The following is a 27,338-nucleotide window of genomic DNA, read 5'->3' on the forward strand; positions in this document are numbered from 1 at the left end:
ACATTTCTCCCAAGAAGATATACAGATTGCCAACAAACACATGAAAGGATGCTCAACATCACTAATCATTAGAGAAATGCAAATCAAAACTACAATGAGATATCACCTCACACTGGTCAGAATGGCCATCATCAAAAAATCTACAAACAATAAATGCTGGAGAGGGTGTGGAGAAAAGGGAACCCTCTTGCACTGTTGGTGGGAATGTAAATTGATACAGCCACTGTGGAGAACAGTACAGAGGTTCCTTAAAAAACTAAAATAAAAACCCATATGACCCAGCAATCCCACTACGGGGCATATACCCTGAGAAAACCGTAATTCAAAAAGAGACATGTACCACTATGTTCATTGCAGCACTATTTACAATAGTCAGGACATGGAAGCAACCTAAGTGTCCATCGACAGATGAATGGGTAAAGAAGATGTGGCACATATATACAATGGAATATTACTCAGCCATAAAAAGAAATGAAATTGAGTTATTTGTAGTGAGGTGGATGGACTTAGAGTCTGTCATACAGAGTGAAGTAAGTCAGAAAGAGATAAACAAATACTGTATGCTAACACATATATATGGAAAGTAAAAAAAAAAAAAGGTTCTGATGAACCTAGGGGCAGGACAGGAATAAAGACGCAGATGTAGGGAATGGACTTGAGAACCCAGGGAGGGGGAAGGGTAAGCTGGGACAAAGTGAGAGAGTAGCATTGACATATATACACTACCAAATGTAAAGTAGATAGCTAGTGGGAAGCAGCTGCATCGCACAGGAAGATCAGCTCGGTGCTTTGTGACCACCTAGAGGGGTGGGAGGGAGATGCAAGAGGGAGGGTTTTGGGGATATATGTATACGTGTAGCTGATTCACTTTGTTATACAGCACAAAGTAACACACCATTTTAAAGCAATTATACTCCAATAAAGATGTTTAAAGAAATTAAAAAAAATAAACCTCCCACCTATATACAGCCATCCCAGAAGAAGATGGTTCATTCTTGATAAGACGTGCTCGGCATCACTCAGGTCCTTGTTCCTTAGTCCTGCTGACTCACAACTTATGTGTTTATAACTCCTTGCCCTACCTCCTCCCCCTGGAATAACTTTCCTTCTCTCCACCACCACCTCCCAATTTTTATCTATTTTTTAGATACTACTCAAAATATCATCAGTATGATGCTTTCCTCTATACCCCATGCAGTCTGGCTAGGTCTGGATCTTATAATCAGGCATGTCTATATAACTCTGTTACAACAGTTTGTCAAATTGTCTTCTATTACCTTTTTACACATATGTCTTTCCCAGCTAGTTGTATTCATCTCTGTACTCCCTAAATCTAGCACACTGCCCCTACTAAGGGGTTACTGAATGAAAGCATGAATGAATGAATCCCTAAATTACTATGCATTACAATAAAATGGTTACAGTTTTTCCATTTGTGATAAAACAGGCATTGTTATAAATCCATATAGACATGGCAGTAAAACTTGCTCCTGAATGTTCATTCTTGCTACTCAGTTATCCATGTAGTATGGATATCTGCTTACAACTTAAAAGAAAATCAGAGGGCCGCCTTCAAGATGTCAGAGAAGTAAGACATGGAGATCACCTTCCTCCCACAAATACATCAAAACTACATCCACATGTGGAACAACTCTTACAGAACACCTACTGAATGCTGGCGGAAGACCTCAGACTTCCCAGAAGGGTCTTGGTGCTCTGGCCGGGTGTCAGGCCTGAGCCTCTGAGGTGAGAGAGCCGAGTTCAGGACACTGGTCCACCAGAGACCTCCTGGCCCCAGGTAATATCAAATGGCGAAAGCTCTCCCAGAGATCTCCATCTCAACGCTAAGACCTAGCTCCACTCAACGACCAGCAAGCCACAGTGCTGGACACCCTATGCCAAACAACTAGGAAGACAGGAACACAAACCCACCCATGAGCAGAGAGGCTGCCTAAAATCATAATAAGTTCACAGACACCCCAAAACACACCACTGGATGTGGTCCTGCCCACCAGAAAGACGAGATCCAGCCTCATCCACCAGAACACAGGCACCAGTTCCCTCCACCAGGAAGCCTACACAACCCACTGAACCAACCTTACTCACTGGGGGCAGACACCAAAAACAACGGGAACTACGAACCTGCAGCCTGCGAAATGGAGACCCCAAACAAAGTAAGTTAAGCAAAATGAGAAGACAGAGAAATACACAGCAGATGAAGGAGCAAGGTAAAAACCCACCAGACCAAACAAATGAAGAGGAAATAGACAGTCTACCTGAAAAAGAATTCAGAGTAATGATAGTAAAGATGATCCAAAATCTTGGAAATAGAATGGAGAAAATACAAGAAACGTTTAACAAGGACCTAGAAAAACTAAAGAGCAAACAAACAATGATGAACAACACAATAAATGAAATTAAAAATTGTCTGGAAGGAATCAATAGCAGAATAACTGAGGCAGAAGAATGGATAAGTGAACTATAAGATAACACAGTGGAAATAACTACTGCAGAGCAGAATAAAGAAAAAAGAATGAAAAGAATTGAGGACAGTCTCAGAGACCTCTGGGACAACATGAAACACACCAACATTTGAATTATAGGGGTCCCAGAAGAAGAAGGGGAAAAAAAGGGGCTGAGAAAATATTTGAAGAGATTATAGTTGAAAACTTCCCTAATATGGGAAAGGAAATATTCAATCAAGTCCAGAAAGCACAGAGAGTCCCATACAGGATAAATCCAAGGAGGAACATGCCAAGACACATATTAATCAAACTATCAAAAATTAAATACAAAGAAAAAATATTAAAAGCAGCAAGGAAAAAGCAACAAATAGCATACAATAGAATCCCCATAATGTTAACAGCTGATCTTTCAGCAGAAACTCTGCAAGCCAGAAGGGAGTGGCAGGACATATTTAAAGTGATGAAAGGGAAAACCTACAACCAAGATTATTCTACCCAGCAAGGATCTCATTCAGATTCGATGGAGAAGTTAAAACCTTTACAGGTAAGCAAAAGCTAAGAGAATTCAGCACCACCAAACCAGCTCTACAACAAATGCTAAAGGAACTTCTCTAGGCAGGAAACACAAGAGAAGGAAAAGACCTACAATAACAAACCCAAAACAATTAAGAAAATGGTAACAGGAACATACATATTGATAATTACCTTAAATGTAAATGGATTCAATGATCCAACCGAAAGACATAGACTGGCTGAATGGATACAAAAACAAGACCCGTACATATGCTGTCTACAAGAGACCCACTTCAGACCTAGGGACACATACAGACTGAAAGTAAGGGGATGGAAAAAGATATTCCATGCAAATTGGAATCAAAAGAAAGCTGGAGTAGCAATTCTCATATCAGACAAAATAGACTTTAAAATAAAGACTATTACAAGAGAAAAAGGAGGACACTACATAATGATCAAGGGATCAATCCAAGGAGAAGATATAACAATTGCAAATATTTATGCACCCAACATAGGAGCACCTCAATACATAAGGCAAATGCTAAGAGCCATAAAAAGGGAAACTGACAGTAACACAATAATAGTAGGGGACTTTAACACCTCACTTTCACCAATGGACAGATTATCCAAAATGAAAATAAATAAAGAAACACAAGCTTTAAATGATACATTAAACAAGATGGACTTAATTGATATTTATAGCACATTCCATCCAAAAATAGCAGATTACACTTTCTTCTCAAGTGCTCATGGAACATTCTCTAGGACAGATCATATCTTGGGTCACAAATCAAGCCTTGGTAAATTTAAGAAAATTGAAATCGTATCAAGTATCTTTTCCGACCACAATGCTATGAGACTAGATATCAATTACAGGAAAAAATCTGTAACAAATACAAACACATGGAGGCTAAACAATACACTACTAAATAACCAAGAGATCACTGAAGAAATCAAAAAATACCTAGAAACAAATGACAATGAAAACACGATGACCCAAAACCTATGGGATGCTGCAAAAGCAGTTCTAAGAGGGAAGTTTGTAGCAATACAATCCTACATCAAGAAACAAGAAAAACCTCAAATAAATAACCTAACCTACACCTAAAGCAATTAGAGAAAGAAGAAAAACAAAAAAACCCAAAGTTAGCAGAAGGAAAGAAATCATAAAGATCAGATCAGAACTAAATGAAAAAGAAATGAAGGAAACGATAGCAAAGATCAATAAAACTAAAAGCTGGTTCCTTGAGAAGATAAACAAAATTGATAAACCATTAGCCAGACTCATCAAGAAAAAAAGGGAGAAGACTCAAATCAATAGAATTAGAAATGAAAACGGAGAAGTAACAACTGACACTGCAGAAATTAAAAGGATCATGAGAGATTACTACAAGCAACTATATGCCAATAAAATGGACAACCTGGAAGAAATGGACAAATTCTTAGAAAAGCACAACCTTCTGAGACTGAACCAAGAAGAAATAGAAAATATCAACAGACCAATCACAAGCACTGAAATTGAAACTGTGATTAAAAATCTTCCAATAGGGCTTCCCTGGTGGTGCAGTGGTTGAGAATCCGCCTGCCAATGCAGAGGACACGGGTTCGAGCCCTGGCCTGGGAAGATCCCACATGCTGCGGAGCAACTGGACCCGTGAGCCACAACTACTGAGCCTGCGCATCTGGAGCCTGTGCTCCGCAACAAGAGAGGCCGCGATAGTGAGAGGCCTGTGCACCACAATGAAGAGTGGCCCCCGCTTGCCGCAACTAGAGAAAGCCCTCGCACAGAAACGAAGACCCAACACAGCCAAAAATAAAAATAAATAAATAAATAATAAAAATCTTCCAATAAACAAAAGCCCAGGACCAGATGGCTTCACAGGCGAACTCTATCAAACATTCAGAGAAGAGCTAACACCTATCTTTCTCAAACTCTTCCAAAATATAGCAGAGGGAGGAACACTCCCAAACTCATTCTGCAAGGCCACCATCACCCTGGTACCAAAACCAGACAAAGAGGTCACAAAGAAAGAAAATTACAGGCCAATGTCACTGATGAACACAGATGCAGAAATCCTCAACAAAATACTAGTAAACAGAATCCAACAACACATTAAAAGGATCATACACCATGATCAAGTGGGATTTATCCCAGGGATGCAAGGATTCTTCAATATACGCAAATCAATCAATGTGATACACCACATTAACAAAGTGAAGAATAAAAACCATATGATCATCTCAATAGATGCAGAAAAAGCTTTCGACAAAATTCACCACCCATTTATATAAAAACCCTCCAGAAAGTAGGCATAGAGGGAACTCAACTCAACATAACAAAGGCCATATATGACAAACCCACAGCCAACATCATTCTCAATGGTGAAAAACTGAAACCGTTTCCTCTAAGATCAGGAACAAGACAAAGTTGCCCACTCTCACCACTATTATTCAACATAGTTTTGGAAGTTTTAGTCACAGTAATCAGAGAAGAAAAAGAAATAAAAGTCATCCAAATTGGAAAAGAAGAAGTAAAGCTGTCACTGTTTGCAGATGACAGGATACTATACATAGAGAATCCTAAAGATGCCACCAGGAAACTACTAGAGCTTATCAATGAGTTTGTTAAAGTAGCAGGATACAAAATTAATGCACAGAAATCTCTTGCATGCCTATACACTAATGATGAAAAATCTGGAAGAGAAATGAGGAAAACACTCCCATTTACCATTGCAACAAAAAGAATAAAATACCTAGGAATAACCTACCTAAGGAGACAAAAGACCTGTATGCAGAGAACTATAAGGCACTGATGAAAGAAATTAAAGATGATACAAACAGGTGGAGAGATATACCATGCAGACGTAGAGAATGGACTTGAGGACATGGGGAGGGGGAAGGGTAAGCTGGGACAAAGTGAGACAGTGGCATGGACATATATACACTACCAAATGTAAAATAGCTAGCTAGTGGGAAGCAGCCGCATAGCACAGGGAGATCAGCTCGGTGCTTTGTGACCACCTAGAGGCGTGGGATAGGGAGGGTGGGAGGGAGATGCAAGAGGGAGGAGATATGGGGATGTATGTATATGTATAGCTGATTCACTTTGTTATACAGCAGAAACTAACACACCATTGTAAAGCAATTATACTCCAATAAAGATGTTAAAAAAAAATCAGTATGTGGTAGATGAGTGTGTTCCTCTCTGCACAAAGGTATCTGTATCACACACTCACTCCAGGAGATCTGAAAGGGGAGGAAAGAAGGAGTTTAATAGTTTTCTAATATTTATGAATTTTATCAATGTATTTATAAGAATACACTATAAAATTATGAAAGGCAAAATTGGAGGCAACAATATGGAGGTTTTGCTAAATTTCATAGGTTGCTGATCATACCCAGCTTCAGTTTCTTGGCCAATGCGTCAACTTGAACTGTAGGATCAGATCCCATGGACAGAAAACATATCAGAGGTGTTCGTGTATCACTTTCTTCCCAAGTTTTCTCCAGATTTAAGATAACTGGTTCTGTGTACTTTTCCTCCAAAGAATCTGCAATATACTTTCTTGCTTGAAAAACAGTACGGTCTGGGCACCAAGACCTAGAAATGCACACATGTTAGAGGAAATAAATTCAGGGTTTTAAAATTCTATCTAATGCTAAGCACATAAAGAACACATAGTTAGTTAGCAAAAGGATAATGAGCTAATCTTCCTTTATGCAGATATGTGTAAGATGGATGGCAAGGTTTTCTATCCTTGGATGAATGCAAGTTTATTCATGTAGTTTTTTTTTTTTTAATTATTAGCACCTTTAATTATTATTTATTTATTTATTTATTTATTTATTTATTTGGCTGTGTTGGGTCTTCGTTTCTGTGCGAGGGCTTTCTCTAGTTGCGGTGAGCGGGGGCCACTCTTCATCGCGGTGCGCGGGCCTCTCACTGTCGCGGCCTCTCTTGTTGCGGAGCACAGGCTCCAGACGCGCAGGCTCAGCAGCTGTTGCTCACGGGCCTAGTTGCTCCGCGGCATGTGGGATCTTCCCAGACCAGGGCTCGAACCCGTGTCCCCTGCATTAGCAGGCAGATTCTCAACCACTGCGCCACCAGGGAAGCCCTATTCATGTAGTTTTGATGCTAGGCATTGGCAAGGAGTAGGTCAGAGCCAGTTCTGTTGCCAATCTAGAAGGGAACTTAAAAGTCAACTGATCCAAACGTCTCATTTTCAGAGGAAGCAGCAACTACTCTGAAGCTTTAGTTATTTTCTTTTTAAAACACATCAGTTATTATCCCTAGTAACTAAGCTATCAGCTTCAGGTAAGCAATTCCTCATTCAAACTAATACACAGGAGCACATTCATTCTTTGACAAATATTTATGGAGTGAATACTATACATCAGGCCCTGCTCTTGGTGCCAGGGACTCAGCAGGGATGCAATGGGAGGTGTTCTCTGCCAGGTCCAGTGCATGATGGGGGCTGGCCTGCTGCATACTCGAGGTTCTGCAGTCTTCAGAGGGAGATAATGTGTCAATGGTGTTAGAAGTAGCTTGATCAGCAAGCATTTATTTAATACCATCTGTGTAGCCTACACTGTAGCAGGTTCTACACACAATGACACATTAAATAAATATCATTTGATATTTTTAGATCACAGACAAGCTCTATGGATTCTTATTTGTTAGTAGATTGCATTATTCATTTGACATAGATTCAATTTTAAAATGATGGATGTAAGACACATCTATTCTAATAAAAACAAATAGCCCTTTTGCAGTCTGCAGGTCCTGAGGTCATCACTGCTGACAGCTCTAATCACTCTCAAAGAGTGACAACAACCAGGAAACAACTTTTCTAAGAAAACTCAGGGATATAACATTAGGAAAGACAAAAACGACTCCAACATAATCCGACATCTTTTTGTTATTCTTTTGGTGGTTTCATCTCCCCCAACTCTACCCTTCTGTCTTGCCCACCACACACACACACCCCGCCACACACACACACACACACACACACACACACAGACACACATCTTCCAATATAGAAGCCTTCTTTGAGCTACTGCATGTTGAGAAAACATGAAAAGTGAGAAAGAAAAGGAACAATATTCTTCCTCAACATCACTTTCAAACTTTTGCTTCCATTTTAATAGCCAAAACAGCATTTATATGTTTCAATAGCACAATATTCTTGGTTTTAGCTTAAAATCTAATTGCCTTGTAACTCTGTGAGATCTATTCTTTTACAGAAGTAAATTCAACAATAAATGATTCACTCAATGGTAAATGATGACCAAAGTGAATAGTAAGAACATATTTTTCATACGTGTTTTGCTAAAAGCACTATCATTAACACGTTATCAAAATATACCTTTCACCATTTTATTTGCCATCCCAAACTTCAGTTTGGAAGCACATACATCTATTACAGTAACTACTGGGACATAGCGAAGTAAGCTCACTGAGGTGGGATCTGTAATTTGACACTATAAAGTGATGCTCTAGGTCTGATAATACCTATTCTCACCTGATAAGTAAAAGCTTGTGGCAGGTATCTAGTGAGTCATTATATCCATCAGGGATGATTTCCTCCTCTGGAGCATCTTTATCAAACCAGATTTTCCATCCCTTCTCATTACGAGATATCTAAAATAAATAAGCTGATTAGCAAGCCCCAGGAATATATGCAATTAAAATTGAATAACCTGAGAAGGTCATTCTTTATAGGCAGCTAATTTTTTAAACATAACCACACTGTTTACATTTTTCTTCAGAACCAGTGACTCAGATAGATTGGATATTATGATTCCCTTTCAGTTTTTCCATTGCTCTTCTACATTATTTGCTAAAATTAGGACTATGTATCAATTACACTAAACGACTGGGCAGGAAGAAACATAGACCAGGGCTTCTCAACCTCCGCACTATGGGCATTTAGGGCCAGATTAATTTAGTGTTGAGAGAGGCTGTCCTGTGCATTTTACGTTGTTTAGCTGCATCCCTGGCTCTATCCACTAGTCACCAGGAGCACCTCTGCCCCTGATGTGTGGCAATAAAAAAGGTCTCCAGAATTGTCAATGCACTCTGGGGTGTGGCACCAGGTTGCCCTTGGATGAGAACCACTGACATAGACCACTTTGATACCCAAACCTCTACATGTGGACCTCGACTTAAACTAGTGATAGATGACAAAATCAAAACTTTTATTTTCCTAGTCATCCCCCCACCTTGAGACCTTAAACCTAAGAATGGATGAAGTCTCTCCAACAGCTGGTCTCAAACACCTGTTCTTTCAGAAGCATGGAGAGAACCACAGGTTTTCAGAGGTATTAAAGGATGCTCCCTGAAGTCCGAGTGATGTCAAAACCAATTACAGAAACTATAGATCGGTGAGCCTGACGCAGCTCCTCAGCAACAATCAGGCTGGATTATTTAGACAGTGTCTGAAGCATGTTTTAAAAGCCACGGCAAGCACTAATAGCAAATATTTATATAGCAGATACTATGTGCCAGACCCAAGGACTGTACTTTTACTTCTCTTATCCCCACTTTTTACTGAGGCACAGAGAGGTTAAATAACCGCCCAAAGTCCACACCATACAAGCAATTCATCATCTAGGATACAGACAGGGTGCAAGTTAATAACAAAACAATTGCTCTGTAAATCAGTTGCTCCAACTTTGTCCCTGGGACACTAAAAGATGGAGGAGAATTTCTGAAATGTTTCACAGCTGCCATCTTTCTCTGAAGATTGCAGCGGCTCTCCCTAGTTGGCTGCTGCCAAAAGAATCTGCCTGGCAGAGGGCTTGGAGGGCCTGGGTGCTGCTGCAGCCCCACCCTACTGCACTGGTACCTGTGCTCTGCTACCCAGAGCGCCCCCTGCAGGTCTCCTCCACACCGGCTGCTAAAGAGAAGGAGTTCCAAGAAGAAACAGGGTGCGTATTCTCAACCTACTGGCCTCCCATCTGCTAATTTTGACTCTACCATATAAAGCTTTCAGGGCGAGCTGCATCTGTGATGGGATAACTCCCAGCCCCTTGCTCCTGCATTTCCCATTCCTGGCCCTCGCTGCTAGCAAAACCACCTCCAGGTGTTAAACAGTTTGGCCTGGGATGCCAAGGCAGGGCAGCTGCTGTTTGAGGCTATTTTTGTTTCAATTTCTGACACTCACTCAGCTGGGAGATTGATCTCCTGTTTCCTCCCTTCCTCCCACAGACAGGCCAAACTCTTGGCCATCTGATGGCAGGTCCCCCTGATGGCAAACTTCTGCACGTTTTCCGGAGAACAACTCTTCCTCTTCCCTTCTGGCCCATCCAATGGTGTAAAAGAAGTTGGACAGAAATAACTCATGGTGTCATGAGCATGGGGTCAAATTACAGCTTTACCATTTATGGGCTATGTGGCCTTGGGCAAGTGCTTAACCTCTTTGAATCTCAGTTATCTCATCTATAAATCGTGTCAATAATACTTCCCTTGCACAGTTATTATTGTTGCAAAGTACCTACCCATAGTAAGCAGTAGTAGCCACCAGACTCTACACCAAGGGTACTTAAAATCTAACTGACCGAGGCCAATGGCACTGTATATTCTTTTTTTTTTTTTTTTATTAATTAATTTATTTATTTATTTATTTTTGCTGTGTTGGGTCTTCGTTGCTGTGCGAGGGCCCTCTCCGGTTGCGGCAAGTGGGGGCCACTCCTCATCGCGGTGCGCGGGCCCCTCACTATCGCGGCCTCTCTGGCTGCGGAGCACAGGCTCCAAATGCGCAGGCTCAGTAGTTGTGGCTCACGGGCCTAGCCGCTCCGCGGCATGTGGGATCCTCCCAGACCAGGGCTCGAACCCGTGTCCCCCGCATTGGCAGGCAGATCCTCAACCACTGCGCCACCTGGGAAGCCCTGTATATTCTTATATTAATATAACCCGTCAGCAGAGGGGTGATTTTTTCCAGTGGTACTTGAAGGCTGCCTTTACCCAGTCTCGGACCAGACCCAGACCACTTTTTTTTTTTCAAAGTATTTGTTTGGGCTTGGAAGACTCAACTGTGGCTGTAGTAAAAAAACAAAGCTTACTGTCCACCACAGATATAGTCCAGGAACTTTATCCAGTTGACTCTGACCCAACCATGGTGAATGGGTAAAGAATACATAATGTTCCAGAAGTATCCCTAAACAGACACACCTAGTGTACTCTTGGGTGGGGGATAGGATGTCTGTGGAGGGGAGGGAATCACATGGTAACAGTGTGAGGCTTCTGCCATCCTCAGCCTAGGGGTAAGGCTACCAATCACTCACTTTGTCCATCACCAGCAACCGCAAAAAAAGATGATTATCAGCATTTGACACTGGGAAGCTGCAGGCCCTCCACTGGTGACACACAGTTGTAACCAACAGACCTCAGTAATAAACAACTGTCTTTATTCTGAGTTGCATAATTGTTTTCCGGTGAGAGCTGAATCAACAACTAATCCACAACAACCAATTTACATTTTCAGATAAGAAAAACGGGTAAATCGGGGTCTGTTTCACCATTTTCACGATTATAATGTCACCATTTTATAAATACTTTCACCATTGAAATGACTGATTTTTTTAAAAAGGACCTCAACCTCTTCACTTGCCTCAAATTCAAATTTGCACAGATTATTTAATCATAGGCAGTGAAAACATCGAGTCTACAATAAAAGGGTCCACCCACCCAGAATAAAAGGGTTCTGATTCTGACAGCAACTCAAGCAGGTTATAAATGATCCATGCCCACCACACAGAAGTAAAGGCAGTTGCCTGCACCTGTGAAAAGGTTCCTTGGGATATCCTTCTGTCCACCGCCCCCAACCCCCCAGGAGAGCCACAACGCCTTAAAGCTACACAAGTGTGTTGACTCCTCTGGGTGAAGGGTTTGTCACCAGGAGGCCCCAGTTTAAATGGCCCAGGTGTGTTTGGGTTTACAGATCTGTACTTTTTTCCAACCCTTTATTACCTGGTTCATAATTTCTGCAAATTGCGGGAGTTTACTCAGTTCCACAAGATTCAGCCAGGTCATATCAAGGATCCAGCGAAACGGTTTGGGAGGGCAGGCTTTCAGATCTAGAGCTGCTCCCCCTGGGGAAAGGTGTCAGTGGGAATCAGGTCAGCTTGTGCTCTATTTTTAAGAAATTTATTTTCCAAATAATAAAAAATGAGATAACCATATCACACACAAAAATGGGAAAATTGGAAAATAATCACGTTATAGAAAATGTGGTTACCTTTTTTTGGTACAGTTCCTTCAAGTGTTAGTGATTTATACCATCTTATACAGATAGCAACTCCCTGTCATTTTTCCCTGCAAAGAATTTTTCTCAGGTGGTAGCAGATGTTTGCCTTTTTATTGTTTTTTAACTATCTGAAATTTATAATTTTGATATCAATGAATCGGTTGATCTTTTCACGTGTGATTTTAAGAGTCATTTCTTAGTCATCACTCCTCCAGAAGTTTGATATTCTATACTATTGAAATATTTTTTATCAGGTCAAAAAGATGGATAAATGGATAGATGAAGGGATGGAGGGAAAGAGGAAGAGAGGAGTATAATACATCTGTGGGTTTTTAAGGTTTTTAAGGGGGTAATTAATGTTCAAATCATTTATTACACAAACATTCACTGAGCCACCTCTATGTATCCGGCATATTCCAGGCACTGGGGATAAAGCAGAGGAAACCCAACAGGGCTCCTGCTCTCACCGAGTCGAGTGGAGAATGTGAGTGATAGCACTGGATTGTATTTTGAAGCAAATCACACGTCAAATGAGCACATTCAGTGTGACAATCTCCACCAAGATGTGTGATTATATCTGCACTTTCAAAATTCCTCTATTGCATGTCTTTAGCAATGTTTTATCATAATAATTCCAGCTCTGTTGTTTAATTCAGATGTATGCCAAACAGTGGTTCTTGAACTTTTAAATTCTATAACCCTCCTGAAGAACTCATCAAATCCCTCCACTTCACTTATCAACCCGGGGACAAAAACAGGGGAGGTGGCGGGTGGAGGGGACTACAGGTCTCTGTTCTCCCCTCCAGCATCTTCCTGAGAAGGTGAATGAGCTGAAGTACTCCTTTCGTGTAAATCCCTTTGCTCCACCGTGGAGTCAGGGGCTCTGAGTGCCACAACACCTTTAGAACCTGTAAACCTTCCTCCCACATGCCCCCACCCCCCGCAGTGACCAGGTGAAAGAGGAGACCTTATTCTAGCACCATTTCTGCTAACATTGAGTTTACCATAGGAGAAGCAAGCCCTAGAGAAAGACACCTGCAGATTTAAGGGATTCTCTCCTCTAACACGGAGGTAGACGCGTACCTTTTCTTCTTGGCTGTTTCCCCCTCACAGTGATTTCATGTAAACATATACCTCAGAGACATCAGGAGAAGATATTTAAGCTACATCAGTGTTTCCAACATATCATGCACCTAAACTAACCCAGAACCATCACAGCCCATCCTATTCCCCCAAATATCCTGGCTCTGCCACTTGCTAGCTGCATAAACTTGGACAAAAACTCAGTTTCTCTCAGTTCTCTCTTCTGCCAAATGAGTGTAATAATAGAATCCATCAGATGGATTGCTGTGAAGATTAAATAAATGAATGTATGTAGAAAGCCAACAACAGTCATGGCCCAGAGTAAGAGCTATGTAATCATTAGCTGTTATTTTGACATTAACTCTCTGTTCTGGAAGGCTCAGGTCCAATCCAACCTGGAAGGCAAGAGAAGACCCTCTAATGTGTCTTTCTGTCCATGGTTTACAACAAAAGAAAGATGATATCTTTCTAAAATAACCAGGCAGCGGAAACAGGTATATCAATTACTCTACAGTGCAGGATTGCCCCTGGTATCTATTTCATTTCTCAAAGTGTTCTGACATTCTCGGTTGAAGAAGAAAAGTCAAAGGCACCTTCCAAATATTGCAGAAAACTAGTAGGAATTAATACAAAGGGAAATCAAACATTTCTGCTATGACAAATAAGTCTTTCTTCTTTCCCCCTTAAGTACTGAGTTCAAAATGATAAAAAAAATATCAATGATCTAAGGGCCATATTTGTTAACTTTGTAAAAAAACATTAAAAACAAAGTCCTACCATCTTTTAAAAAATAATTTGGTCAAACTGTAAGCCAGTTCAAAACTAATACAAACTGTACAATAAACCAGTTTTGATTTTTTTTTTGAACTCTTTTACTGTGCTGTGCTGACTGTACTGATAATCCACCCATCATAAAATCCCAAATTAATCTTCTAATGCATTGCTCATGCTACTCCCCTGCTCCTAAAACATTCAATGGCTCCCTATCGCCAACTCAAATCAATCCAAACTCCCCTCACTGACTCTCCTGATCCTATACAATCCGGTTCTCCCTGACTCTCCAGTTTCATGAAATGGGGTCACAGATGTGCTCTAACTACAGCTGAGATGCGCAGCCTTCTTTATTTTTCTGTGACAAATCAAATCCTCCTCACAAGTTCCCTCCCCACTGTGTTGCTGCGTTTCTCGGTCTCCTCGGATTTAAAGACTTTCCAAGAATCCAGTCTCTTTCAAGGAATAGCTCTGGCTTGGCTGGGTGTGCTGGGTAGGGAGAGGTGAGGTGGGGTGGGTTTGTGTCTTGATGGGGAGGATGCCTCAGATCTACATGCTGCCCCCTAGGCTTCACTTGTCCCAGTCACAGGCTGGGATCCTCTGAGCCACGACAAATCCTGTCTGACCTATGGGGGCATTAGGCTGCAGTCCACAGAGGCTGGTACTTTGTCGCTAGTTATAAAGTCCCCCTGTCCTGCAACTTCTTGGTTTGAGCCCCAGACCCTCGCTGTGCACCAGCCCTCTCAGCATTTCCACGTCCACACTCCCGCCTGCCAAACCTTAGGCTTATCCATCTATCCACTACCCTCCACCGAAGCTGTGATGCAGCTTCCATGTTGGATGTGGCTCTGGGGCACTTCCCTGCTCTCTTTGAATTTACATGTGGCCATGCATCTTACTTGGGCTAATGAAATATGAGCGTGACGTGTGTCACTTGTGGGGTAACCTTTAAGAGCCAGCACACAATTTGCCACATCCTGTCCCTCTTCCATAGTAATTATGGAAGCAATTTGGATTCCTGGGCGACCATGACAAGCATGTCAGATAGAGAGTAAAGGAGAAGTATACTTTTGTTGTGTTGAAATTTGAGGATTGTTTTTATGGCCACAAAACCTGGCCTATCCTGACTAAAACTAGGTCCCAAAATCACATTCATTATGCCCCCACTCTGACATTTCTCAAAGTAGCTCTTCTTTCAACCATCCAGACCAGAAATCTTTGCACAGAGCAGAAATCTTAGACTCATTTCTGACCCTCTCTTGGCTCTTACACCCAGTCCTTTGTCATTTTACTTTCATGATCTCTCATATTTGTGTCTTCCTTTATATTCCCATTGTCTTCACCCTAGGATGGGAATGCATTTCCTGTGGTTGGGAAGCTTATAACAGACTCCCTTAAACCACTTTTCTCTAATCTACACATGTCTGCCAGAGTAACCTTCCTAAAGAACAATAAAAGGATCACATCACTACCTTACACAACTCCTTATTTCTTATCAGATCAAGAAATCTTTCCTCTAGGAACCAAGGCTCACCAATGTACATACTCCACTCATTTCTTTTTCCATGCTGTTCTGTCTTAGCATGGAAGTTTTCTTCATTTCTACCTATCATCCATGGTCCATTTCAAATGTCACTTTCTTCTTTTGGGGGAGAAGGGCTGCCAGAAAATGATTTATTAAACTACTTATAAAGATTAAAAAAAAATAAGAAAAAGATTGGACCATTTTCCCCAGGTATCAAATAACCTGAAAAATTCATGGCTTAACCTGCAAAGGCATATTTTCCAAGGAGCTTCTCTTGATCTCACCAACCACATGTAATCTCTCCCTCCTTTTAGATATAACACTTTGTTTTTAGCTCTCTTATAACACAGGTTATTCTGCCTTATTTTGCAGGGGTTTTTTTCAATTATCTTTATTTGAATTATGAGACTTTATTTCTTTTAAAGCAATGTCTGGTTTTTCCTTGTATCCCAAACACCAGTATGGCAGGTTTGCATAGTATATGCTCAATAAATACTTGTTTAACTGAATTGAGTGAAAATACCACTCTTTTGTCTCCTTAATTATACTTTTAACATGGAGATAAGCAATGAGCAGGGTCCTCTTCAAATATAAAATACAAGTGTGCTTTTTGTTACAGTCTTAAACATCATTATAACCCCTTGCTTAAGGAATTGATCTCTTGCAGTAGAAAGCTCACTATTCTCCCCTTTGGCATTTGGGTCTCCTAATCATAAGCAACAATGCTCAAACTTAATTAAGTAACTTAAAACTGCAGAGTTAACACAGACCTGAAATCAATCATCTTGAGTAACCAGAGTAAAATGAATGGAAATCGGCGTGGGAGGGGGGGGGGACGTGGGGGAAGAGGTATACATAAAGAACTTCACTTCCATTAGAACTTAATTCCTCCGGGTATTACAAGAATGGGTCTACAGGACATCAAAGAGCATTCCTAAAGCAATCTCCTTTACATAGCACATCCATATCCCAAACCCTTCACCTTTAATGAGAGCCTGAAACTCTCTGTGCTTCACTGTTCCTCTCTGAAGATCGATTTTTAAGGTCATGAGGAGTACAAAGAGGAACTTGTGGTTCTCGTACAAGCCTCTGACAGAATATGTAAAAACTTCATAGGTCAGATACTCAATAATATTTGTAATTCTCTTTTGAGGCAGTGGAGACTTCTCAGACCTGCAATATGTTTCAAAAATCAAAGAGGTAAAAATCCATTTCTAAGAGAGTAGGTAGGAATACACACAAAATTTGGGGGGCAAGGTAGTGAGGCCCCACCTGGCCATGGACTGGTCAAATAACTTCAAGAACTGGGCCAGCGAGGTCTGGTACATGATGTTGACCATGCTCATCTCTGTGATGAGAAAGTAGAGGATGCTGCCTCGGGTGGCCGCGGGCCGGAACTCCTCCTGGGCCGTGTTAATCTTGATCTCTGTTTCCGCGGCCACGTGTAGTTTTTCACTTACTTCAGCTGCTGTCTGCTTGGTGGTGTGGAGGACACCGATGAGAGATTCGTCATCTACCAAGGAACCTAAAAACCAAACAGAAAATCTGTGGAACACAGACGGGAAAGCCACGGAAACGAGATGCATCACTTCTGAAATCACCACGTTAATTTTCAACTTGACTTCTTCAAAGCCCACAGGATGGAAGGGCAGAATCTTAAGACAGTGAAAGGCTTCCAGTCTAACCAGGCATCCGACACCTGAATCCGTTCTAAACATTCCTGCCTAGGGTTTGTCCCCCACTCTGCCTGAAAATCTGCAAAAGGCAATTCTCAAGGCAGCCCACAAATCTGGTCTTCAAATGTCTGAAGAAAATTCACATCTCCTCCAGTCCCAGTGGTTTCAGCTGTTCCTATGACGTGGCTTTCACCTCCATTATCATCTTGATGGTTCCCCTCACAGTATCACGGGCTTTTCCTTCCCACTTGTCTCACAGTGTGAGTTACACACCAGCTTGCAGGTGAATCGTACTTTCTCTACTCCTGCTTTAGTTCAACAGTCCTTGACATTGAGAACTCTGGTCCTTCTATGTCTCTAACGAGTTAGGAGATAGTGGAAGTGTCTAACCAGGAAGAAAAATCCTGATTTTATTTTTAGTTTTACTCTTCATTATTGTTTTTAACAGACATAACATGTCTATGACGATAAACATAAAAATAAAAATATCTCAATTTTAGGACACAGAAAGGTGCTCTGGAGGTGCTGAGATAACGGTCACGATATCTGCAGAGAGCGGTGCTCTGGCCTACCTAGAAGCAGGTGGGTGCTTCTGGAAGGTGCTGAGTTAGTTGCTCTGATGGGCACGCTAGGTCTGCTAGGGAAGTCCAAATTGTGACTAACCTCACACTCTTGGCTGGATCCTCAGTCAGTCCTCCTTGGTAATATTTGCAATGCCTAGAGGCATCAAATGGCTGGGAGATGTCATGGACCAAGAGACAGACAACTTCATCAGCACAAGCAGTGCAATGAAGGCAGATAAAAGGCCTTTTCCATGAGGTCACCTTAAAGTGCTCGAGACTGCTGTGAGAGTAACACTTAATGTACTTCTTGGAGGTTAAGTTTTTTTGTTTTTTTGTTTTTAAATCCAAGGTTTAAAGTGCTTTTGGGAAGTATTCATCATTAGATTGCTAATGAATGGTAGAATTTAGGTTGCTGTAATTTGCCTACTACAGAACAATATATCCCAGGGGGTGGTACGATGATCTGACTGCCCAGAGGAGAACCTATCCCTGACTTCTAAGTGGGAGGTCAAGTCCAGAGTGACTGAGCCTGGGCTGCTCAAATGTCTCTGACAACATTACACACATCATAACCCACTGTGGCAATTGCATTTCAACTCCAAATGAAAGAGTCAATCTAAAAAACACAAAATAGATTGAGCACATTAGTTTCCTTTCGGCAAGCAAATTAGCCTATTGTGAGTTACCTAGCTCTATTGGGAGCCCTTATTTTTCTCAGGAGAGAGCAATTATATCAAGAAAACTGTGTTATTATCAAATGCTCAGACGCCGGTTGCTAATTCAGATATCAGATTCTCTGCAGTCCCTCTGTAATGTCTAGATGGAAATTGCCTCGCTTGTTTTTGCGTGGATAACTCAATGTTTCCTAACATCTGTAATCATGAGAGCATTGAAAAGAGGGTACAAGAAATTCTTATTCACAATCCATTATGTGATTATTTCTTAATAACACAATACCTTTTGTAGCACTTAATTTGTAGAGAAGGTTATCTTCAAGTTCTTTCATCTTCCGCTTATTAAAAGTCACATCCTCCAAAAGTTTAACCCTCTCAGATTCTAACTCCTGTTATTAAAAAAAAAAAATCAGAACTGTAATTACCAGTTATTATGGCAAATGCAAACTACTAGTGTTTATTATTCATTTTTAAAAGTTTAAACCAAAGTGCCATTCAAATGACACTATCGTTACTCAAATCTATTTATTTGTGTTTTTGTTTCTCTGGAAAGTTTTTTAAAGATTATGCCCACTAGCATTAAGTTTCCATAGCACTTAACACTGGCATGCATGAGATAAACCTGCTAAAATAATTTGCTCAGCTCTCTTCCCAGCTTTAAGTATTTTTAAATTAAGAGTGTCCCATTCTCTTGGCCCTGTTCCCACATACCGCCTCAGTGAGAAATGCTAACTTCATTTGCAGTTAGAAGGGGTAGAAACAAAGAAGCATTAAAGCAAGTAACCAAGAGGCTACTCAAGCCAAATGGAGCTCCTGAGCTGGGACCTGACTATAGGACCACCAGGTACCTGCTTTGACATAGCCAGCTGCCAATACAAATCCATTTTCCATTTTTTTGCATCTTCTACCAGAGGGGCTAAGTTGGATGTCTGGAAGGTATATTCTTTCCTACATAAATAATATACTCTTAAAATTATACTTTGAAAAAAATTTCAAACTTTCAGAAAAGTTACAAGACTGGTACAATGAACTCTCATATACCCTTCACCTAGATTCCTCAAATAACATTTTGCTTTATCACTATTTCTATATAATACTTTTTATCATTACTGTTATTATTATTGCTGAACTGTTTGCATGTGTCATGATACTTTATCTGTAAAAACTTTAACACATCTCCTAGGCAACAGGACATTCTCTTATACAACCATAGTGCAATTTTCAAATTCAGAATATTTAACATGGATATAATACTCTTGCTAAATATAGAGTAAATTAAATTGTCTCAAAAGCATTCTTTATAGCATTTTTTTTAATATTACTTTTTAAAAAATTTTTTATTTATTTTTGGCTGCATTGGGTCTTCATTGCTGCACGCAGGCTTTCTCTAGTTGCAGCGAGCGGGGGCTACTCTTCGTTGCGGTGCGCGGGCCTCTCATTGTGGTGTCTTCTCTTGTTGCAGAGCACAGGTTATAGGTGCGTGGGCTTCAGTAGTTGTGGCACTTGGGCTCAGTAGTTGTGGCTCACGGGCTCTAAAGCACAGGCTCAATAGTTGTGGCGCATGGACTTAGTTGCTCCGCGGCATGTGGTATCTTCCCGGACCAGGGCTCGAACCCGTGTCCCCTGCACTGGCAGGCGGATTCTCAACCACTGCACCACCAGGGAAGCCCTGTAGCATTCTTTTTTGATCTTATACAGAATCACACACTGTACTTAGAATTGCATTAAAAATGTGTTTTTAAACTACTTATTTGAGAAAGTTTCTTGAAAAACTGTTACAGAAATGCCACCACTTTCAGAAAGTCTTCCTAAACCAGTTTGTCAGTTAAAACCCACAGCACGGCATTCCTCTGTACATCTACTATGGCTTGCATCACAATCTATGTGTCGGCTGTATCCCTCCAACTAGATTCTGTGCATCTAGAGGGCAGGAACTTGTTCTATTCATTTTTAAAAATTGAAGTATAGTTGATTTACAATGTTGTGTTAATTACTGCTGTACAGCAAAGTGATTCAGTTATATATATATATATGTATATGTATATATATATACGTATATATATATATATATATATATATATTCTTTTTTTATATTCTTTTCCATTATGGTTTATCATAGGGTATTGAATATAGTTCTCTGTGCTATACAGTAGGACCTTGGTGTTTATCCCCTATTCATTTTTGTATTCTTGACAGCACTTATCTTGACGCTTTGCAGAGAAGCGACTCAACCTAATAAATATTCGTTAAATTGAAGTGTACTGAATTTAGTTCAACAACTTTATTTTACATCTGGGGAAACTGAGGACCCAGAAATATTAACTCCAAATAACATGGCAATACAATACACACAGCTAGTTACTAGCAGGGATGAGCCTAATATCCTTGTCCCCCAACTCCAAGACTAGTATACTGCCATTGTACTAGTGGCTTGCGGTATTTGATGGGGTGGTGACGAAGATCATGGCTGTATTTGCAGAGAATAGCTAATGAATTGTCTTCATTAAAGCAGTCATCCTAACAGTGGCAGTATAGAAATATGTGGACAAAATGAAATCATGTTAGTGTCCTTTTCAGTGTGATATGGAAAAACAAGCATCACGGTACAGTGGACAACTTGTGAGTTTTACATCATGACCTGTATAGCTTAACTACGAGGCTTGGCAGGGTGGAAAGTCTACGTGCTCTTACGGGTTAAGACCTTATTCTCCTTGGTCTCCATTTGTTCATCTGTAAAATGGGGGTGTAAGAGCAGGATTGTTAGGAGGGTTAAACATCACAGTCAGGATGTTCTCCTGCAGATTAAGTGTGCACTTTGTTTTTTCCAGCAAGGCTGGTGTTAGCATCCTAGCGCATCTCTTGAAGAGGAAGCTAAGGCCTAGAAGAGTGGGCATGGGGCGTTCTGGGGACGTGGAGTGTACCTTAGATGGTGGTGTGGGCTGCTTTACAGAAGTTAGTGTAGCCTGCATGGGGGATCTGGACCAATGAGGCACCATCTCAGAACAGACAACAGCACCAGGTAGACCAAGAAGGAAGGACTAATTTTCAACAGTTGACACCACGTGGCCCTAAGAGGTGATCGAGGCAGTGAACTGAGGGGTCCATGCTCTCTGCCAGACTGTGAAAGTGAGACGATTCCCTTTCTAGATTGCATAAGCCCTGGGCAGTTTCTTGGAAACTAAGATCAAACAGCTAATGAGGGAGGACTTCCCTGGTGGTCCAGTGGGTAAGACTCCATGCTCCCAATGCAGGGGGCCCAGGTTCGATCCCTGGTCAGGGAACTAGGTCCCGCATGCATGCCACAACTAAGAAGTCTGCATGCCGCAACTAAAGATCCTGTGTGCCGCAACGAAGATCCTGCATGCCCGCAACTAAGACCTGGTGCAGCCAAGATAAATAAATAAATACATAAATATTAAAAGAAAAAAAAAACAGCTAATGAGAGTGGAAGCTGGAACTGGGCTCCTTTTACTCCACCAGACTGGCCGCCTTTCAAGGGCCTGCCCCAAGTTAGCCATTTCTTATTAACCAGGTAGCATTTTACTTCTCTTTTTACTGAGCCCTCTGTTTCTTTGGTGTCAGTATCATTTCTCTTTTCCTTTTTGAATCTTCCTCTGTATTTGTAGCCTTCTGTTCATATCACTTCCTTTCTTCCTTTCCTTAAGTCTTCTTCTGCCATTCTTTCTCTCACCCTCCCATTTTATGCATCTCTGGTCTTATTATTTCTAACCTTTCCTTTTCCTTGAAACCTTAATACTAACGTTAATTATATTTTAGCAAATATAAACTTTCTCAGATTTTATGGAAATATATTTTATAAAATGCAAATATATAAAATTATATTTTATACATAACATTTAATGTTTTCTGAGCTTTATCTTAAAACTTAGTTTAATCTATCAGTCTCTTAAAATCTTCCAGCCTTAACTTTTTCTTTGTTTTATTAGAACCCTCAATTATACTTAATTTCTCTGCTTCAGTGCAAGTTTCATTTAATTAAGATAAAAGTATGGCTCTCTAGATCATTAGATTATTAGATTGTGGTGTTATCAATTACAATCAAGTACTATCAATTACTATTGCAGTGTAGTAGTTGAAACTACTATAGTGGTAACAATACTCATTCAGAGCAACTTCTTTTCCAGGATCATTATTTTATTGAATTTTCCAGGTGTATCCAAGACTATTCATCCATAGGGCGATAGATATGAAAATCAACATACCCAAAGCTTTAAAGTCAGAAGTAGAAAGAGTGGTGCGTGTGTGCACGTGTGCTTTTGGTGTTGGAGGAGAGGTGAGTTACATGATTTCTCAACAGGACTTGAGACTACAAAACAAATATTTATGCTAACAAAGGTAACTATGATTTGCTCAATTTTTTCTTTTCCATATACTCAACAATTTCCCAATACATTTAAAATGTTTATTATAATTTATTATAAGTAGAAGTTCTTTACCTTGAGAAATTATTACCTGTTTCTCTGTTAGAATTACCCTCCTTAGTAACTGGTTCTCAAGTCCTTTCATGGTAACAGTAAAATCAATGACTGACGTTTTAGCATTGATCTCAGGGGTAAAGGCAGGGTTTGGTAACTTTGTTGTAATATAAAGTTTAAATGTATCCATGATATCACATTCCTTATCTCCGACTTTCACCTACATCAATTCAAATATTAAATTACAAACAGCTTAAAGGACAAGACAAGAAATTTGGGTTCAATTTAGGAGTTTATCAAAAGTCAGTGCAGTGAAATGAATGAATTACAAAAATCAGTTGTAAAATTTTAATCAGTGATCTTAAATAATAAAGCCTATTCCTTTAGAATAATTTAGACTTGTGGTCCTGCCTGAAAATGTTTTTAGCCATGACACCAAGCAAATTAAATGAAAAATTTATCCAAAACAAATGTTGAATAAAGGAAAACTCAGACATGCCTCATATTTGACTGTTTTTTCCCACATGAGGAAATTGTTTCCTGCTATGGAAATTTGTTGTGTTTATAAGAAGTGTTATTTCTTTTTGCATTTCACAGTCATATCTGAAGCATATTTGACAAGAGAAAGGGTTAATGAAATTTTCAGAGGAAAAATATGCCAACTTTTTTTTCCCAGAAAGATAACACTTATTTTAAACACCACAATTTTCAGTGTATTGAAAACAACTGGGTTTGCTACCTAAAACTCAGGTGGAAATTATAACATTTTAAAATGACTTAAATTTTTAATTAATCTTAATCCTTCATGTGATTGAAAACCACATTGCTAAGGCACTAATTCTTAGGCATCATGACCTTCACATTGCAGATAAGAATCTGGGTCTTTTAAAAGGCCTTCAGGAATGGACATACTACAACCTCTTTTGGCATATTAAATATGGCATATAAAAGAATTATGAAGAAAATTTTTCTGAATAAATCTGTCTTTCTTTAATGAGAAAATTGGCATTCTTATTCACTGATATTCATGAAATTAAGTTGTCCAAAGGAAAAAATCTCAGTCAGAAATGCTGTCATTCAATAAAACCACAGAAGCCTAAAAGTAAAGAATGAAACCAATTAAAAAAGAAACACTTGTATTGAAAACAATTCATGTTATCACCAATGATCGGGAACCGTATTCCACTGCTTCCAGCAAAGTCTGTGAGTTTGGATTGAAAGTTAATAAAGAGAGAAATAAAATCATTGTCCATAGACTTAATTAAAAATGCCATTTTATCCAGTGAGGAAACACAGGCTTTATTGTATAGATGTATACATGGCTTGAAAACCAACTTTCTCAGAGCTGCTAAAATGTACATATTTTAGTGTGTAACACTAATATATTATTATTATGACAAGATGCCTTTCCTTAATATGTTAGTTTCGGATAAAGGGCTATTGTTACCAAGATATTGTTCTCCCCCTGTATTTTTTATATACTATTTTTTAAAAAAGGAACACTGAATATAAGTTTGGAAATAATTTTTTCCAGCGTGTCAAATAGTACCACCTGAAGGAAATTGTCTTCACTGCTATGCTCAAAAAGATAAGTAGATGTCACCATTGTTCTTTTCTTCTTTTCCTTTTCTTTTTTTTTTCTTTTTTTTTCCTTTTTTCGAAGCTCACCTTGAAAGTGGTGCCTGATTTAATGAAATTCTTTTCTAATACATTATCCAGGGCTGGATCCAGCTCTTCACGAATGTCCTCAATGAGAAGGGGTCGGCCCAAGGAAAGACTGTCCTCCAAATGCGTGCGGAAATACTTATGGTTCAGAGAGGTTACCTACAAATAAAGAGTTCATTGCTATATAAACGTTACAAAGAATGTGCCTGTTCCTGAGTGGAAACCAGAGATATGTTGGATAAGTGACTAAGAATTCTAAGGACTGTATAGGAAGCCTTACTTATAAAAATAAAAGGAACAAACAAAAATTAATTTTCAAAACTTGATGGGTCATGACTTTGTGGAAGCCCTGGGTGTGTAATGGGGGTCTCTCAGATCAAAAGAGGAGAATCAAGTGGCATTCCTTAGATGGAAGGTCAGAGCTCTGTTCCAGCAGATGGAAGAGAAGTGATCAAGGATTAATCCTTTAAACTTACATAGCTACAATCATTCAGAGAAAGCAAACTAACTTGCATTTTTGTGATATTCACTTATCTTCTCAGGACACCTATGAGATGAATAAGTGATTAAAAAATAAGCATGGAAATGTCAAAAATGATACACTGAGTCAAACTAAGGGTCCATCCATGTATTCTGTCTCTAAGAGTGACATAACATAAGAATATGATACTTTGCATAAAATCAACCTGAAAGACTTATACATTCACTTTTTATATTTTTACATTAAAAAAAATTAGAATTCTGAATGCCTGGTGGGGTCCCCCAATTTTGGATCAATGTTTGTTATTAGTTAAAATAGACACACTGGGCTGGTTGATCCTTGCATTAGCCAATTGGCTTTGAACTCTTTACTTCTCCAGTGATCCCTCCCCCTGCCTAAGTGTGAGGATTCCCAAAGGTTCAGTCCTCATCTCTCTACCTTCTTATACGCTATCCTCTGAATTCAACTATTGCCTTTATGCTACTGTGAGTGCTGATCCTAAGACGCAAGGAAGATCCACTGGGACAGCAGGTGATTAGGAGAGTGAAATTAAAAAATATTATCTCCCACTTGCAACGAAGAAAGGTGTGGTATTGAAAAATTAAATAAGTCTATCTTTGTCCTGTTTTGGTTAAAAAGGAAATAACTAAAACAAAATATCCTGCACACGAAGGAATTTTTTCCCCCAGACGGATAGCTTTATTTATATAAATGATGTGCTGTGAAGGACCTTACTATGAGTTGATAAGGTAAATGAATCTAAACAAAGAGCTTTAACTAGTTTACTAAAACAAGATGAAACAAGGTCCCAGGAAGACTAAACGTAATTGTCCTACTCTATTCCCCAAGACGCAAACTCTATTTTTGTGATGTCCTTCCCAAGTGTGATGGTTAATTTTATGCGTCAACTTGACTGGGCTAAGGGATGCCCAGATATCTGGCAAACATCTTTTCAAGGTGTGTTTGTGAGGTTGTTTCTGGAAGAGATTAGCATTTGAGTCGGTAGACTAAGAAAAGAAGATGGCCCTCATCCATGTAGGTGGGCATCATCCAACCCATTAAGGGCCTGAATAGAACAAAAAGGTGGAGGAAGGGCCAATTTGCTCTCTGCTTAGGCTGGGACATCCATCTTCTCCTGCCCTTGGGACTTCAGACCCGGACTGAGGCTTACACCATTGACTCCCATGGTTCTCAGGCCTTCTAGGGTTTGCACTGGAACGACACCACTGGCTTGCCTGGGGCTCTAGCTTGTAGATAGCAGATCTAGGACTTCTCAGCCTCCATAATCCCATGAGCCAATCCCTCATAATAAAACTCTTTCTATATATCTATACCTAGATATCCTTTCAGTTCTGTTTCTCTGGAAAACCCTGACTAATATACCAAGTAAAAAAATAATTTTCAAATTGTCAATTTATTAAAGATTACCTTTAACCACCTTCAATATCTTTTGTAAACTTGAAATAATATCTTAGAGCCATAATTTCAGGTTTAGTTCACTTGATTTTTCTCATGGAGGAATGCTTGTGGTAGCCACGACAAGAGCCTGTATCTCCTGCACGGATACTCTGGCATTCGGGCTTTACAAAGTAGTCAGTGAATTCTTTATAGGGGAATTAAGTGAATACATTCTCTTTCCAGAGGTCAGAGCTGAAGGTGCTGGAGATGGCATTGAAGATGGCCTTGATGCAGCCCTGGACATATAAAATATGTTTTGTTTTTCATTTATAAAGTGTTTCATTTTTCATTTTGCCTTCCTTCCCAAGCACAGAAATAATAGTTTTGTTTCATTTTGTTTTCTTTTATTTGTGTCTGTGCATGTGCTTATCCACATATTCAGAAAAATAATGTTTTCTGAGTAAAAAGGATACAGTTCAATTTGCTTACATCCTAGCAGTTGATGGTTTTTAAAATAAGGAAGTGTCTCTGGCATATTTCTGTTACTTCCTCAAGAAGCTTCTTGGGACAGGGTTGCATCAGGAAGGACATGACTGAAGGCTATCAATGAGTTTAATGCCAAAATGGAGAGATAAAGACACAATCAGGAAAAATAAGAATAAGATGAGCAGGGAGATCAACAGCCAAGGGAGACAAGAGGAGTGAGGAAGGGAGCAAGGGACAAGTTATAGCTGAGCTGGATCCAGGGAGCTAAGTTCAGGAGCAGGAGTGCTCCAGTACACGCCACTCATGCACTTCTGTGTATATAGCTCCTCAGGAACTGCATTCTCATCAACC

The 27,338-nt window shown here is 39.9% G+C and overlaps 1 protein-coding gene and 1 non-coding gene across 2 annotated transcripts in view; one reads left to right on the forward strand and one right to left on the reverse strand.

The window, feature by feature from the left end:
• LOC118904403 (dynein heavy chain 8, axonemal) overlaps positions 1-27,338 on the reverse strand; it is a 325,133-nt gene that overhangs the window by 92,141 nt on the left and 205,654 nt on the right. The window contains exons 72-79 of the mRNA XM_036870462.1: positions 24,626-24,781; positions 22,995-23,177; positions 18,805-18,910; positions 16,881-17,133; positions 16,591-16,781; positions 11,953-12,074; positions 8,504-8,622; positions 6,377-6,579 (exon numbers count right to left, since the gene is read on the reverse strand). Of these exons, the coding sequence (XP_036726357.1) occupies positions 6,377-6,579; positions 8,504-8,622; positions 11,953-12,074; positions 16,591-16,781; positions 16,881-17,133; positions 18,805-18,910; positions 22,995-23,177; positions 24,626-24,781 (1,333 nt within the window). The remainder of the gene's footprint in view (positions 1-6,376; positions 6,580-8,503; positions 8,623-11,952; positions 12,075-16,590; positions 16,782-16,880; positions 17,134-18,804; positions 18,911-22,994; positions 23,178-24,625; positions 24,782-27,338) is intronic.
• TRNAW-CCA lies at positions 21,730-21,802 on the forward strand. Its single transcript has one exon. It is a non-coding gene; the product is annotated as a tRNA-Trp (tRNA).

This window comes from Balaenoptera musculus, chromosome 11 (genome assembly GCF_009873245.2).
Source record: "Balaenoptera musculus isolate JJ_BM4_2016_0621 chromosome 11, mBalMus1.pri.v3, whole genome shotgun sequence".
NCBI classification, from domain to species: domain Eukaryota; kingdom Metazoa; phylum Chordata; class Mammalia; order Artiodactyla; family Balaenopteridae; genus Balaenoptera; species Balaenoptera musculus.